Here is a 14820-nt window from a genome sequence, read left to right on the forward strand (position 1 = left end):
ATTGACAGAGTAGGTTAAGAGGTTGGCACAATATCATGGGCCAAAGGGCTTGTAGTGTGCTGTACTTCTGTATATTCTATGCTATGATGCAGGGTCTCAACCGGAAATGTCGACCATGCTTTTGCCTTGATCACTGCTGCTTGATCTACAGAGTTTCTCCAGCAGTTTATTTTTTGCTCTAGATTTCAGTATCTGCAATCTCTTATCTCTCCACTCCAAAAAATGTGGTTTGAATACTTTGTTTGTCTTCAGTTAATAGTGACGGAAAGAATCTGGAATCAAAATTAACTGAAATTATGCCTTCAGGGTGTTTGGAAGAAAATATTTTATTAGGGAGCTAGGTATCATAATCCTGAGGTTAAAGTAAGTATTTTAATATGGCAATAAACCAGATTCAATGCTGGAGAAATTCAGGAGGTCAGGCAGTCAGGCAGCAGCTACGGAGAGGAATAAACAGTCAGTATTTTGGGACGAGACCCTTCATCAGGACTCATGAAGGGTCTCAGCTCCAACCATCAACTGATTACTCCTTTCATAATGCTGACTTCCCCCAGCGTTGTGTGTGTTGCTCTGGATTACCAGCAAATGTAGAACCTCTTGTGAGCCAGATTCAATACCTCTTTTGATTGACAGTGACACCCTTTTTCTTCAGTGCTTTCTCATTAGCATCTCTGAGTAAACGGAGCTCTTTACGGGAGAATAGACGAATGGAAAATGCCTTCTCCAACAGCTTCTCAACTGAGATGTGTTCGCTGATCCCCTGGGCAAAGCTCTGAATGTCAGCTCGAACATTGGCAGATTTCCCAAGCTGTTTGATTCTGAATTTGTTGAAGAACTTGAGGAGAGCTAGTGCCACCCTGTACAGGACCTTACATCCTTCAACAAAGAAGATATCCAACACACGAGCTGCATAGTTAAAGGGGAAGTCTCCAAATATCCATCGCAGCCAATCAGAGTAAACTTCTAGTACATCCTCTGAAGCACTTACAATCAACTTGTGAGCTCCCGGGCAGTATTTGTTAGCTAAGTCTCCGAAAGTCATGCAGGAGGATTTGTAGGCTAGAAAGGTTTGGTCGAAGAAGTGTTTTGTCCGGTCATTGCAGGCAAGGAGACGGCAGACCTTTTCGAAGCAGTCTGCTTCATCTGCACTGTAGTGCAGGAGCAGCGCCACGATGGCTGGAAGCACAGGACAGAAAGAGATATCTGGAAACTGGCTGGAAATACACACCACTATCTTCCTAACTGCACCAATTCCATTCACATTCAGGCAATAGTTTGGGATGGTGCTGCCATCCACAAATTCTGGCAGTGATAATGTGGAAGCATTTCTTTTCCAAGTGATTTTCTCCACAATATCTCTGTAGACCTCAGCATCTGGAGTCACAGTCCTGCATGGGACAGCTTTGATGATTTGCTCATAGACTTTGCCCCTTAGAGAGTGGTTCTTTGCCCAATATCCTTGCCTGGCAAATTGTTTTAACATGTCATCATCTATGAATGCTGGCATCACAGGGCAGTCCTTCTCCACATTGGTCATCTTGTCCCAGGCCACAAACTGATTCCCTTGTGAAGCAGTCATGGGCAAGGACTTCACCGAGTCTTCCATTGCTCTACCAGGGTGGAGGGTTCAGTCTTTATGGATGATGCATGTTTTTCATTGCTGGCCAAAAAAAAGGGAAAAAAACAAATTAGCATTTTACACCCACTATACCAATAGCATCTAAGGAAGATATTAAATAAGAACATAAGAAACAGAAGCAGGAGTAGCCCTTGTCTCTACTTTACTATTCCACAAGACCTTGGCTGATCTTAGCCTCAACATTACTTTCCCACGCTCTCCCCATGTCTCTTGACACCTTGTTCTGTTAAGCAGTCTTGAATACATTCAGTGACTTTACCACTGTTGGATCTCAGTTTAATTTCTGATCCTTAGGGTTCCTCCAGGGGTCAAGAATAGCGAGCAGCCTTAATTCAAGAATTTCAGTTCATTTTAAAGTACAAACAAACACACCGATACTAAGCAAACTAAGTAAAGAGCTGAGAAACGACACTAAGACACTACTGCTAAGGGGTGTAAGACACAGGAGTAAAGATGGTGGTTCCAAAAGAGATATAACTTTTATAGATAAGACGTTCTTTAGATAGTGATGAATTAATAGACTACATAATTAAAACAATTACATCATGTAATGTAATACTTAGCCAATGAGAAATAAGGAAGGTGATAAACCGTTAGGTTAGCTGCTATACTGCTTTCTACCAGTAAATGTGAAAAATATGAGTTTGTTAACAAGTACAAATCTTATAAAAAAATGTTATTTAAAAAAGAACGTGATTTCCACCACCACCTTTGAGGCAGGGAATTCCAAAAATTTATAACCGCTCCAGAAGAAAATCCTCCTCTTTGAAATGTAAAGACTATTTATTTTGAAATTAGTTTTAAATAGGGAACTATCTTCACTGCATCCTTAGAACGTAGAACATCACAGTGCAGTACTCCGGCCCACAATGTGCCAGCTGGGAATGGAAGGGTACAGTTGATGTGTATGTAGAACAGATTTAGTTTAGTATGGCATCATGATTAGTGCAGACACTGAAGGACAAACAGCCTGTTTCTGCGCAGTATTGTTCTATGTTTAGTATACTCATTTCATAACTTCCATTCAGTTTTCTATCTAAACATTGTAATCTTGCTGTTCTTAAATTAGCTGTCATGTTTGCCCACACAATGATGCCAGCACCTCAGATCTAATAGATTAGTTGCAATGTACTTGAGAACATTGAGAACTTCATTTATCCTACATCATAGCAAGCTAAAGTATTGCACCGAGAGAGAAAAGACACCCAGCACAAAACTACTAGTGAGTAAATCTCTGTACTTCTGACGCAAAACATAAGAACATGAGAAATAGCAGCAGGAGTAGGCCATCTGCTCCACCATTCAATAAGATCATCTCCACCTACCTGCCTTTCCCCCCATAAACCCTTAATTCCTCTACTATGCAAAAATTTATCCAACCTTGTCGTAAATATTTATATTTACTGAGATAGCCAAAGTTCATGACATTTGTCAGTAATAATAAAACTGATTTTGATCCTGAAAATGCAGATAAGAATATGGGCCAAATAGTAATCCCTTCCCCTTTAATTTTGTTTTTACAAGAAAGCTTTTTAATGCTTTGAATTATACATAATCAGTCCATATCAATAATCAGTAGCATTAGTGAGAAGAGAACCCGCTCCCCACTGACGATGTTAACTGCTTCAAAATTAGTTTTTAATTTTGGATTTCTTGCATTTGCAGCTTTTGCTCCCAATATAAATATATTTTTTAATGTGTGGGAAGATAATACTTTTAAAGAAAAAAAAATAAAGCATTTGGAAAAATCTACTTTATTATCCAAAATACACTCATGTAGTTTTATGCACAGTTGAAAGAGATCAGCAACAGTGCCACTGTTTCAGATTGTGGAACTGATGAAGTTTCACCATCCTATTAGTGTTTACACTTCAACACACAGTGTTCAAATGTCAGAGCTTGGATCAACTGACAATATCTGGAGATCTTTATTGCAAACAATTACTTTCAAAGTAGCATAAACAGGTGTTAAACTTTGAGCTCATATCTAGGTCACAGCAAAGATAGTGACAACTGTAAGGACATCTGTAAGTAACTGTTTCAGTTTGAAATATGTTTACAAGCATATAATCATTCCCTTTGCTCCTCCGTTATCGCAGTACTACAGGTTCAAACTTCAAGGCCAAATTATGTGTGCTCATATGATCCAAACATGCTTTTTTCATTATTTATTTCGATACCGCACTGTAACAGGTCCTTTCAGCCCAATAAGCCTACACCACCTAATTACATATGACCAACTAACCTACTAAAACGTGGTAGGATGCACCTGGAGGAAACCTACATGGTCACGGGAAGAAACTACAAATTCCCTAGAGACAGTGGAGGGGATTGAACCCGGGTCGCTGGTGCTGTAAAGCTACACTACTGTGTTGCACCAAATGTTTGAAGTTGATTGAAATAGGTTATTTGCATGCTCTGGAAATACTTATGGGTTTCTCTTACATTTCTAGTGTCAGGCACCAAGTTTGCATTCTGACCCTCAGTTCACTAAACAATTACAGTAGTGTTCAATAGAATATATAGTCAGTGGCCACATCATTAGGTACCTCCTGTACCCATTAAAGCGGCCACTGAGTGTAGGTTCATAATCTTCTGCTGCTGTAGCTCATCCACTTCAAATTTCAACACATTGTGTGTTCAGAGATGCTTTTCTGCACACCACTGTTGGAACATGTGGTTATTTAAGTTACTGTTGCCTTTCTGTCAGCTTGAACCAGTGTCTGACCATTCTCTTCTGACCTCTTTCATTAACAAGGCATTTTAACCCACACAACTACTGCTTATTGAATTTTTTTTTGGTTTTTTTCCACCATTCTCTGTAAACTCTAGGGACTCTTGTATATGAAAATCTCAGGAGATCAGCAGTTTCTAAGATACCCACCATACCTTCTGGCACGAAAAATCATTGCACAGTCAAAGTCACTTAGATCACATTTCTTCCCCATTCTGATGTTTGGTCTGAGCAAAAACTGAACCTCTTGACCAGGTCTGGATGCTTTTATGCATTGAGCTGCTGTCACGTGATTGGATGATCTGATATTTGCATTAACGAGCAGGTGTGCCTAATAAAGTGGCCACTTAGTGCACTTCTACATTGATTTTTGCCTCCACTAATCCACAGATGTCACTGTCTTATGCTGGACTCAGGAACCTTCCCAGGATCCATTAAAAATAGCCAATCCTCTTGTGCACCCAGAAAGTTGGTGGCAAAAACTTTGTTGTAAAGGCCAGTGCCATCACCATGTTATAATGACTTGATGTTAGACCACCTCAGTGCATCCAGTGGGCTATATTACTGTTTTGTGACTGTATATCAAGTCAAGTTTGTTGTCATTTCGACCATAAGCTGCTGGTACAGTACACAGAAAAAACAAAACAACGTTGCTCCAGGACCCTGATGCGACATGAATCAACACAAAACTACACTAGACTAAGTGAGACAGCACAAGGCTACACTAGACTATGTGAAACAACATAAAAACTGCACTAGACTACAGACCTGCACAGGACTACATAAAGTGCACAAAACAGTGCAGGGCAGTACAATAAATAATAAACAAGACAATAGGCACAGTAGAGGACAAATTACAATATAATAATAAATGATGTAGATCTCAGTCTAGACTCTGGGTATTAAGGAGTCTGATGGCTTGGGGGAACAAACTGTTGCACAGTCTGGTCGTGAAAGCCCGAATGCTTCAGTATCTTTTGCCAGATGGCAGGAGGGAGAAGAGTTTGTATGAGGGGTGCGTGGGGTCCTTCACAATACTGTTAGCTTTGCGGATGCAGCGTGTGGTATAAATGTCTGCAATAGCAGGAAGAGAGACCCCAATGATTTTCTCAGCTGACCTCACTATCCGCTGCAGGGTCTTGCAATCCGAGACGGTGCAATTCCCGAACCAGGCAGTGATGCAGCTGCTCAGGATGCTCTCGATACATCCTCTGGAGAATGCGGTGAGGATGGGGGGTGGGAGATGGACTTTTCTCAGCCTTTGCAGAAAGTAGAGACGCTGCTGGGCTTTCTTGGCTATGGAGCTGGTGTTGAGGGACCAGGTGAGATTCTCCGCCAGGTGAACACCACGAAATTTGGTGCTCTTGACGATCTCAATGGAGTAGCCGTCAATGTTCAGCGGAGAGTGGTCACTCCGTGCTCTCCTGAAGTCAACAACCATCTCTTTTGTTTTGTTCACATTCAGAGACAGGTTGTTGGCTCTGCACCAGTCTGTCAGCCGCTGCACCAGTCTGTATGCTGACTTGTCGTCCTTGCTGATGAGACCCACCATGGTCGTGTCATCGGCAAATTTGATGATGTGATTCGAGCTGTGTATTGCTGCACAGTCGTGGGTCAGCAGAGTGTGTTTCTATCTATGTGCTATATGCAGTGTGTGTCTGCTAGTTCTGTTTAGTTTGGCTTATTCATAGGAATGGTTGAATGACAATTAAACTTGAATTTGCATGTTGCAGTTTATGCAATCAAGAGCAAGAATACTAGCAGGTTCCACGCACAACACAGGAAAACAGGACCTTTCAGCTCTTTGAGCCGCACCACCCAACAACCCTGATTTAACCGGAACCTAATCACGGAACAATTTACAATGAACAATTAACTTATTCAGTTAATTGGACTGTGGGAAGAAACTGGAGTACCCAGAGAAAACCCACACATTCCATGGGGAGGATGTATAGAGACTCCTTACAGATGATGCCGGGAACTCCAACACCCCAGGGCTGTAGTGGCTTTGCACTAACAGCTATACTACCATGATGCCTATTATAAATAGGATGGCTTGCTCTGAATTCAGTGCTTCTGCTCAATACTGCTTAAGTGTGGTGCAATAATATGGTGCTACTGACCAAAACATAGAAACTTCACTTAGATGCCCCCGTCTCAGCAGGCAGAACATCAACAGTAACCAGATTTACAACTTTGCCAGTTTTTAACATAGAACATAGAATAGTACAGCACAGTACAGGCCCTTCGGCCCACAATGTTGTGCCGACCCTCAAACCCTGCCTCCCATATAAGCCCCCACCTTAGAAACTTCATGAGTTGAGAAATCTTTCAACCTATACAGTCATCGCAGCTTCTGGGTTGCGGGTTGAAGAACAACCATCTTCCCATCCCGACATGTCTGTCCACGGCCTCCTCTACTGTCACAATGAGGCAACACTTGGGTTGTAAGAGCAACATCTTACATTCCCTCTGAATAGCCTCCAACCTGGCATGAACGTCAGTTTCTCAAACTTCCAGTAATTGCCGTCCCCTCTCTTACACTATTTCTGTTTCCCTTTCTTATCTTATCTCCTTACCTGTCCATCACCTCTCTGTGGTGCTCCTCCCCCTTCCCTTTTTTCCATGTCTTTCCTCTACCCTCTCCTATCAGATCCTCCCTTCCCCAGCCCTTTACCTCTTTCACCAATTTCCCAGCTCCTTTTTTCACCCCTCCCTCTCTCCCTCTCCCAGTTTTCACCTATCACCTACCACTTCGTACTTCTTCCTCCCCTCCCCTACCTTCTTACTCATTTCCGACCCCCCCCCCCGTCTTGATGAAGTGTCTTAGTCTGAAACGTCGACTGTACTCTTTTCCATAGATGCTGCCTGGCCTGCTGAGTTCCTCCAGTATTTTGTGTATCTTGGATTTACAACATCTGCAGATGACCTCGTGTTTGTGAACCATCTACTGACATTGGCAGAAATGTTAATGAGATATCATTTGGAAGAACTCTCTTGCTGAAATTTTTTTTTTAAACTGCACATGTCAGAAACCTGCCCATGTGTGGCAGGTGCAAAAGGAGTGGATGTTTTGCTAAATACCATCAAAATTGGGAAACTGAGAAAATGAGTCAGTTTTAAGTTTAAAGCAGAGGATGGGGAACAGAATAAAGAAAATTTTTGATAAGGTGAGGCCAAGGTTGCCTGGATTACATAGAAACATAGAAAATAGGTGCAGGAGTAGGCCATTCGGCCCTTCGAGCCTGCACCGCCATTTATTATGATCATGGCTGATCATCCAACTCAGAATCCTGCACCAGCCTTCCCTCCATACCCCCTGATCCCCGTAGCCACAAGGGCCATATCTAACTCCCTCTTAAATATAGCCAATGAACTGACCTCAACTGTTTCCTGTGGCAGAGAATTCCACAGATTCACCACTCTCTGTGTGAAGAAGTTTTTCCTCATCTCGGTCCTAAAAGGCTTCCCCTCTATCCTCAAACTGTGGCCCCTTGTTCTGGACTTCCCCAACATCGGGAACAATCTTCTTGCATCTAGCCTGTCCAATCCCTTTAGGATCTTATACGTTTCAATCAGATCCCCCCTCAATCTTCTAAATTCCAACGAGTACAAGCCCAGTTCATCCAGTCTTTCTTCATATGAAAGTCCTGCCATCCCAGGAATCAATCTGGTGAACCTTCTTTGTACTCCCTCTATGGCAAGGATGTCTTTCCTCAGATTAGGGGAACAAAACTGCACACAATACTCCAGGTGTGGTCTCACCAAGGCCTCGTACAAGTGCACTAGTACCTCCCTGCTCCTGTACTCGAATCCTCTTGCTATAAATGCCAACATACCATTCGCCTTTTTCACCGCCTGCTGTACCTGCATGCCCACTTTCAATGACTGGTGTATAATGACACCCGGGTCTCGTTGCACCTCCCCTTTTCCTAATCGGCCACCATTCAGATAATAATCTGTTTTCCTATTTTTGCCACCAAAGTGGATAACTTCACATTTATCCACATTAAATTGCATCTGCCATGAATTTGCCCACTCACCCAACCTATCCAAGTCACCCTGCATCCTCTTAGCATCCTCCTCACAGCTAACACTGTCGTCCAGCTTCGTGTCATCCGCAAACTTGGAGATGCTGCATATATATTGTAAACAACTGGGGTCCCAGCACTGAGCCTTGCGGTACCCCACTAGTCACTGCCTGCCATTCTGAAAAGGTCCCGTTTATTCCCACTCTTTGCTTCCTGTCTGCTAACCAATTCTCTATCCACATCAATACCTTACCCCCAATACCGTGCGCTTTAAGTTTGCACACTAATCTCCTGCGTGGGACCTTGTCAAAAGCCTTTTGAAAATCCTAATATACCACATCCACTGGTTCTCCCCTATCCACTCTACTAGTTACATCTTCAAAAAATTCTATGAGATTTGTCAGACATGATTTTCCTTTCACAAATCCATGCTGACTTTGTCCGATGATTTCACCGCTTTCCAAATGTGCTGTTATCAAATCTTTGATAACTGACTCCAGCAGTTTCCCCACCACCGACGTTAGGCTAACCGGTCTATAATTCCCCGGTTTCTCTCTCCCTCCTTTTTTAAAAAGTGGGGTTACATTAGCCACCCTCCAATCCTCAGGAACTAGTCCAGAATCTAACGAGTTTTGAAAAATTATCACTAATGCATCCACTATTTCTTGGGCTACATCCTTAAGCACTCTGGGATGCAGACCATCTGGCCCTGGGGATTTATCTGCCTTTAATCCCTTCAATTTACCCAACACCACTTCCCTACTAACATGTATTTCGCTCAGTTCCTCCATCTCACTGGACCCTCGGTCCCCTACTATCTCCGGAAGACTATTAATGTCCTCCTTAGTGAAGACAGAACCAAAGTAATTATTCAATTGGTCTGCCATGTCCTTGCTCCCCATAATCAATTCACCTGTTTCTGTCTGTAGGGGACCTACATTTGTCTTTACCAGTCTTTTCCTTTTTACATATCTATAAAAGCTTTTACAGTCAGTTTTTATGTTCCCTGCCAGTTTTCTCTCATAATCTTTTCTCCCCTTCCTAATTAAGCCCTTTGTCCTCCTCTGCTGAACTCTGAATTTCTCCCAGTCCTCAGGTGAGCCACGTTTTCTGGCTAACTTGTATGCTTCTTCTTTGGAATTGATACTATCCCTAATTTCTCTTGTCAGCCACGGGTGCACTACCTTCCTTGATTTATTCTTTTGCCAAACTGGGATGAACAATTGTTGTAGTTCATCCATGCAATCCTTAAATTCTTGCCATTGCATATCTACCGTCAATCCTTTAAGTGTCACTTGCCAGTCTATCTTAGCTAATTTACGTCTCATACCTTCAAAGTTACCCCTCTTTAAGTTCAGAACCTTTGTTTCTGAATTAACTATGTCACTCTCCATTTTAATGAAGAATTCCACCATATAATGGTCACTCTTACCCAAGGGGCCTCTCACGACAAGATTGCTAATTAACCCTTCCTCATTGCTCAAAACCCAGTCTAGAATAGCCTGCTCTCTAGTTGGTTCCTTGACATGTTGGTTCAAAAAACCATCCCGCATACATTCCAAGAAATCCTCTTCCTCAGCACCTTTACCAATTTGGTTCACCCAATCTACATGTAGATTGAAGTCACCCATTATAACTGCTGTTCCTTTATTGCACACATTTCTAATTTCCTGTTTAATACCATCTCTGACCTCACTACTACTGTTAGGTGGCCTGTACACAACTCCCACCAGCGTTTTCTGCCCCTTAGTGTTACGCAGCTCTACCCATATCGATTCCACATCTTCCCGGCTTATGTCCTTCCTTTCTATTGCGTTAATCTCATCTTTAACCAGCAACGCCACCCCACCTCCTTTTCTTTCATGTCTATCCTTCCTGAATATTACTCTCATATAGCTACTATTTCTATGGTTGGTCGTAGGTTTCTGGTCATTCGGATCACCTCACACAGTACATCGATGACAAGTGACTCAGCAATGGTACTGCTATTCATTGTATGTCAAAGGCAAATGCAGGTTTCCCAATCATCAGAAGTGGACATTGCCTGGCATTGTTGTGGCACGAATGTTACTTAACACCTCACGCCTGACTGAATTGGAACTGTTTGACAATGAGGAAGTGGAAATGTGGGTTAGTAATTCTTCCAATGACACAAAGGTTGATAGTGTGGAAGGTTGTAGGTTACAGGTTACAACAGGACATTGACAGGATGCAGAGCTGGGCTGAGAAGTGACAGATGGAATTCAATCCAGAAAAGTAGAAAGTGATACACTGTGGAAGATCAAACTTGACGGCAGAGTTACAAGATAAATAGGATTCTTGGCAGTGTGTAAGATGAGGAATCTGAGGATACTCACCCAAAGATCTCTTAAAGCTGCAGTGCAAGTTAATAGGTGGTTAAAAATTTGTACGGTCTTCTGGCCTTTATTGGTCAGGGGATTAAGTTCAAATCATGTGATTATGTTACAGCTCTACAAAACTCTGGTTGGATCACACAGAGTACTGTGTTCAGATTTGGTCTCCTCATTATAGGGAGGTTGTGGAAGCTTTAGAGAGGGTACAGAGGAGATTTACCAGGATGCTGTCTGGATTAGAGAATATGGACTTTCGCCTGCGGCTCAATGGAGTAATACATAAATTTTGTGGCTGCCTTTAATTCCTCCTTTTCCCCAGTTTAAACCTTGAATTTTTAACTTTTATTTTTCAGATCTGAGAGGGAAATAGTTGTCATTATGTCATATCCTTTGAGAAGTGGAAAGCAGCCTTTTGAACCCAGCAATGGAAAGGGAAAAACTTCGAAAGAAAAATCGGAAGATATGCCTGTCTGGGCTGAGCGCTTGGAACGTGCGTTGATGGCTCTTGACAACAAAATAGACAATAATACTTCTGAGTTGAAGTCATTCCGACAGAGTTTTCAGACTATGAGGAAAACATTATTTCTTTGAATACTGAGTTTAAAGAATTGAAACGTCAGATTGTGGATATTTCAACCTGCTTGGACCAGGCTCAACGTAAAATTGTCAATTTAGAGGCGAAGTCTCGTCAGAATAACATTCGAATTATTGGACCGAAGGAAAGTTCTGAGAGTAGGAATTTATTGGACTATTTTGCCAATTTGTTTCAATCTTTGTTTCCGGATATTCTACCTCAGCCCCCCAATATTGAAAGAGCTCATAGAATTTCCATTTCGTATTTTCAGATTTCAGGTAAAGCTCGGCCAATTTTGGTCAATTTTCTTCACTTTAAAGTTAAAGACCAAATCATAAAATGTGCAAAGAAACAGAGTTTTTAAATTTAATGGTTCCAAGATCCGTTTTTACGAAGACTATCCATGGGAAATTATGGAACAGTGGATCAAATTTGTCCCAGCTATGAAAATAGCTCATGCAAAGGGACTTTTTCCCATTGCTTCGTTATCCCGCTAGATTAAAATTATTTCCCAAAGATTCTACACCTCGTGTGTTTTCCGATCCCCAAGCAGCATCGTACTTTGTTAACTCTATCGTGGAGTCGGCTGACGCATGAAGGATATTTGGGTTGCTGAATAATTTTCTGAAAGAAAACAGGCTTTGAAGATTTTTGATATGCTGAGGATTTCCTTTGATCGATGAACTATTTAAAGAGCTGAACTTTTTTGTCTGACTAGTGAATGACTTTTTTGAAGTCTGTTTGGTATATGGAGTGAACTAACACAGTGGACAGATTATTAACTGGTTTTATTATCTGCTTCTTTCTTCCTTTTCTTTTACTAATTAAGTGATAGCTTTTATAGTTTATATAGACTGTCTCATACAGTGAGGAGTGTTTAGAATAGATAATTAGCTTTAGTTTCTTTTGTTAAAGTTGGGTAGTAAGCTAAAGGAATGAATAATGGTGCCTTTCTCTTGTTAGAGATTGTATTGTTTAGGTTTAATAGTATTGTTTTGACGATTCTGGAGACTTGTTTTTGCATTCCCTAGTATATTTTCAATGATTAACCATAAACATTCTTTTTCTGCTTCTCTGCAGGGTTTTCTTATCTTAGGGACAAGTACTTTCTTTCTAAAGGGGAGGGGGGAATTGGGAGAAAAACTTTTAAATCACTATTTATATTGAGCCGCACGCAGAGTTCTGCTTTTTCTTTTCTCTTTGGGGAGGCATTCCGGCTTCTTCCTTCCTTTTGCCGGATTTCTATCTTTTGGGATGGTGGGAGGATTCGGGGTATTTTTGCACTTTGGGGTTTATTGTGGGATTTTTTTTCAGTTATTTTCCCATTATGGAGTTCTGGAGCATGCGTGTTTTCTATATGGTTATACTCATCACTGGCATCTTCGATTAGCCCGCGATGGTATGTGTGTATTTTCCTGTTTAAAATAATATTCTATGGTAATTAAACAGATAAACGTTATTAGTTGGAACGTACGTAGCTGGAATCACCCTATAAACGAAAGAAGACTTTTAAAATTATTAATCGATTCCAGCCCAATATAATTTTTGTTCAAGAAACGCATATCAGAACGGGTGATTAAAATAGATTTTTTAAAACATGGAAGGGCCTTCAATATCATGCTACTTGTCAAAATAAAACAAAGGGAGTATCTACTTTTATTAAATCTAATATTTTATTTATCCAAGAAGACATTGTCTCAGATATCAACGGTAGATTTTTAATTATTAAAGGAACAATTTGTAATAGAAAGATTGTCCTGGTTAATCTATATGGACCGAATATTAATTCCTTTTTAATTGATTATGGTTCGATAGAAATTTGGAGAAACCTACATCCTAATGATAGAGATTATTCTTTTTATTCACATGTCCATAAAAAATATTCGAGAATTGATTATTTTATAGCTGACTTCCAATTTTTGTCCAAAGTCCAGAAGTATGAATATATCGCTATTGCTGTCTCGGATCATGCACCTCTAAGCTTAACTTTTGAATTGAATGATGTTAGTAATGTAAACTTGCCTTGGCGTTTTCCAGAAAACTTATTACAAAGTTTGGACTTTGTCAAATTTATAGAGATTCAACTAAAAGATTTTTTCTTTTTAATAATATGGGAGATGTGTTGAAATTGATTATATGGGATACATTTAAAGCGTATTTGCGAGGTCAGATAATCTCCTATTTGGCTAAGTTTAAGAAACAGACAAAAATAGAGTTAGATAGGATTTCAAAACAAATTAAAGACTTGGATAACACTTATGCAGTCCCTCCTAATATTGATTTACTTAAACAAAGGGTTGAACTTCAGTCACAATATAAGTTATTATTAACTTATCCTATTGAAAGAAATTTGCTTAAATTAAAAAGTCAATTTTATGTGTTTGGAGATAAAAGTAATAAGCTATTAGCAACCCAACCAAAAGCAGTTAGAGCTAAAAGACAAGTTTTAAAAATTCATTAAGGGAGATAGTAGTTTAGCTTGTAATTATGAAGATATTAATAAAATTTTTCAAGACTATTACAGTGAACTCTATAAATCTCAGTTTCCAGCCTTTTTGGGCAGGCATCCAGCCTGAATGCCCTTTTACAAAAGATTGATTTTCCTAGAATATCTGTTGAAGATCAACAAATTCTTGATACAGTACTCCTTTTACTGAAAGAGAAATTCAGAAAGCTATTTTTTTCAATGCAATCCGGTAAAGCTCCTGGACTGGATGGGTTTTCTGCAGGATATTATAAAAAATTTGAAGATTTGCTTACTCCTTATAGGTTGGAAATGCTCACTGGTGCCAAGCTGTATGGGTCCTAATGCCCTTCCCTTGGACAACATCAATATCGTGGAGAGGGGAGACTTGCAGCATGGGCAACTGCCTGTCTTCCATACAACCTTGCCCAGGCTTGCACCCTGGAGAGTGAAGACTTTCCAGGCGCAGATCCATGGTCTCGCAAGACTAACTGATGCCTTAATTGCTAATTGCTTAAAGATTCTTTTTTGTTAGGAGAGTTACCTTTTACATTTTATGAAGCTTCTATTTCTTTAATTCTTAAGAAAGATAAAGACCCTACAAATTGTGCTTCATACAGACCTGATGCTAAAATTCTTTCAAAAGTAATGGCTAACTGGTTGGAGAATATACTAGCTAAAATTATTTCTCAGGACCAGACAGGTTTTATAAACGGCCGTTATTCTTTTTCTAACACTCGGAGACTGTTAAATGTTATATACTCACCCCTCTCGAAAACTCCCCAATGTGTTGTTTCTCTTGATGAAAAGTTTCTCTGAAAAGGCATTTGATAGTGTTGAATGGAAATAGTTATTTAACGTTTTAGAGAAATTTAGCTTGGGTACTAATTTTAATAAGTGGATTAGAATGATATATAAAAGCCCTATTGCCACTGTGATTACTAGTAACTGTAGATCCTCCTTTTTTCGACTTCTGCTGGGTACAAGACAAGGATGTCCGTTAAGTCCGTTGTTATTTAATTTG

The 14820-nt window shown here is 40.4% G+C and overlaps 1 protein-coding gene and 1 long non-coding RNA gene across 5 annotated transcripts in view; one reads left to right on the forward strand and one right to left on the reverse strand.

Annotated features, from left to right (window-relative positions):
• tbc1d24 (TBC1 domain family, member 24) overlaps positions 1 to 14820 on the reverse strand; it is an 83598-nt gene that overhangs the window by 44267 nt on the left and 24511 nt on the right. For all 4 annotated transcript variants that reach the window (XM_063059460.1, XM_063059459.1, XM_063059457.1 and 1 more), the window contains exon 2: positions 618 to 1660. In XM_063059460.1, the coding sequence (XP_062915530.1) occupies positions 618 to 1606 (989 nt within the window). In that variant the 5' untranslated portion in view covers positions 1607 to 1660. The remainder of the gene's footprint in view (positions 1 to 617; positions 1661 to 14820) is intronic.
• Positions 10003 to 14820, forward strand: part of LOC134352186 (uncharacterized) — a 28770-nt gene continuing 23952 nt past the window's right edge. Inside the window, exon 1 of the long non-coding RNA XR_010019358.1 lies at positions 10003 to 12731. This is a non-coding gene — a long non-coding RNA (uncharacterized LOC134352186). The remainder of the gene's footprint in view (positions 12732 to 14820) is intronic.

The sequence above is a fragment of the Mobula hypostoma genome, chromosome 9 (genome assembly GCF_963921235.1).
Source record: "Mobula hypostoma chromosome 9, sMobHyp1.1, whole genome shotgun sequence".
In the NCBI taxonomy this organism is placed as follows: Eukaryota; Metazoa; Chordata; class Chondrichthyes; order Myliobatiformes; family Myliobatidae; genus Mobula; species Mobula hypostoma.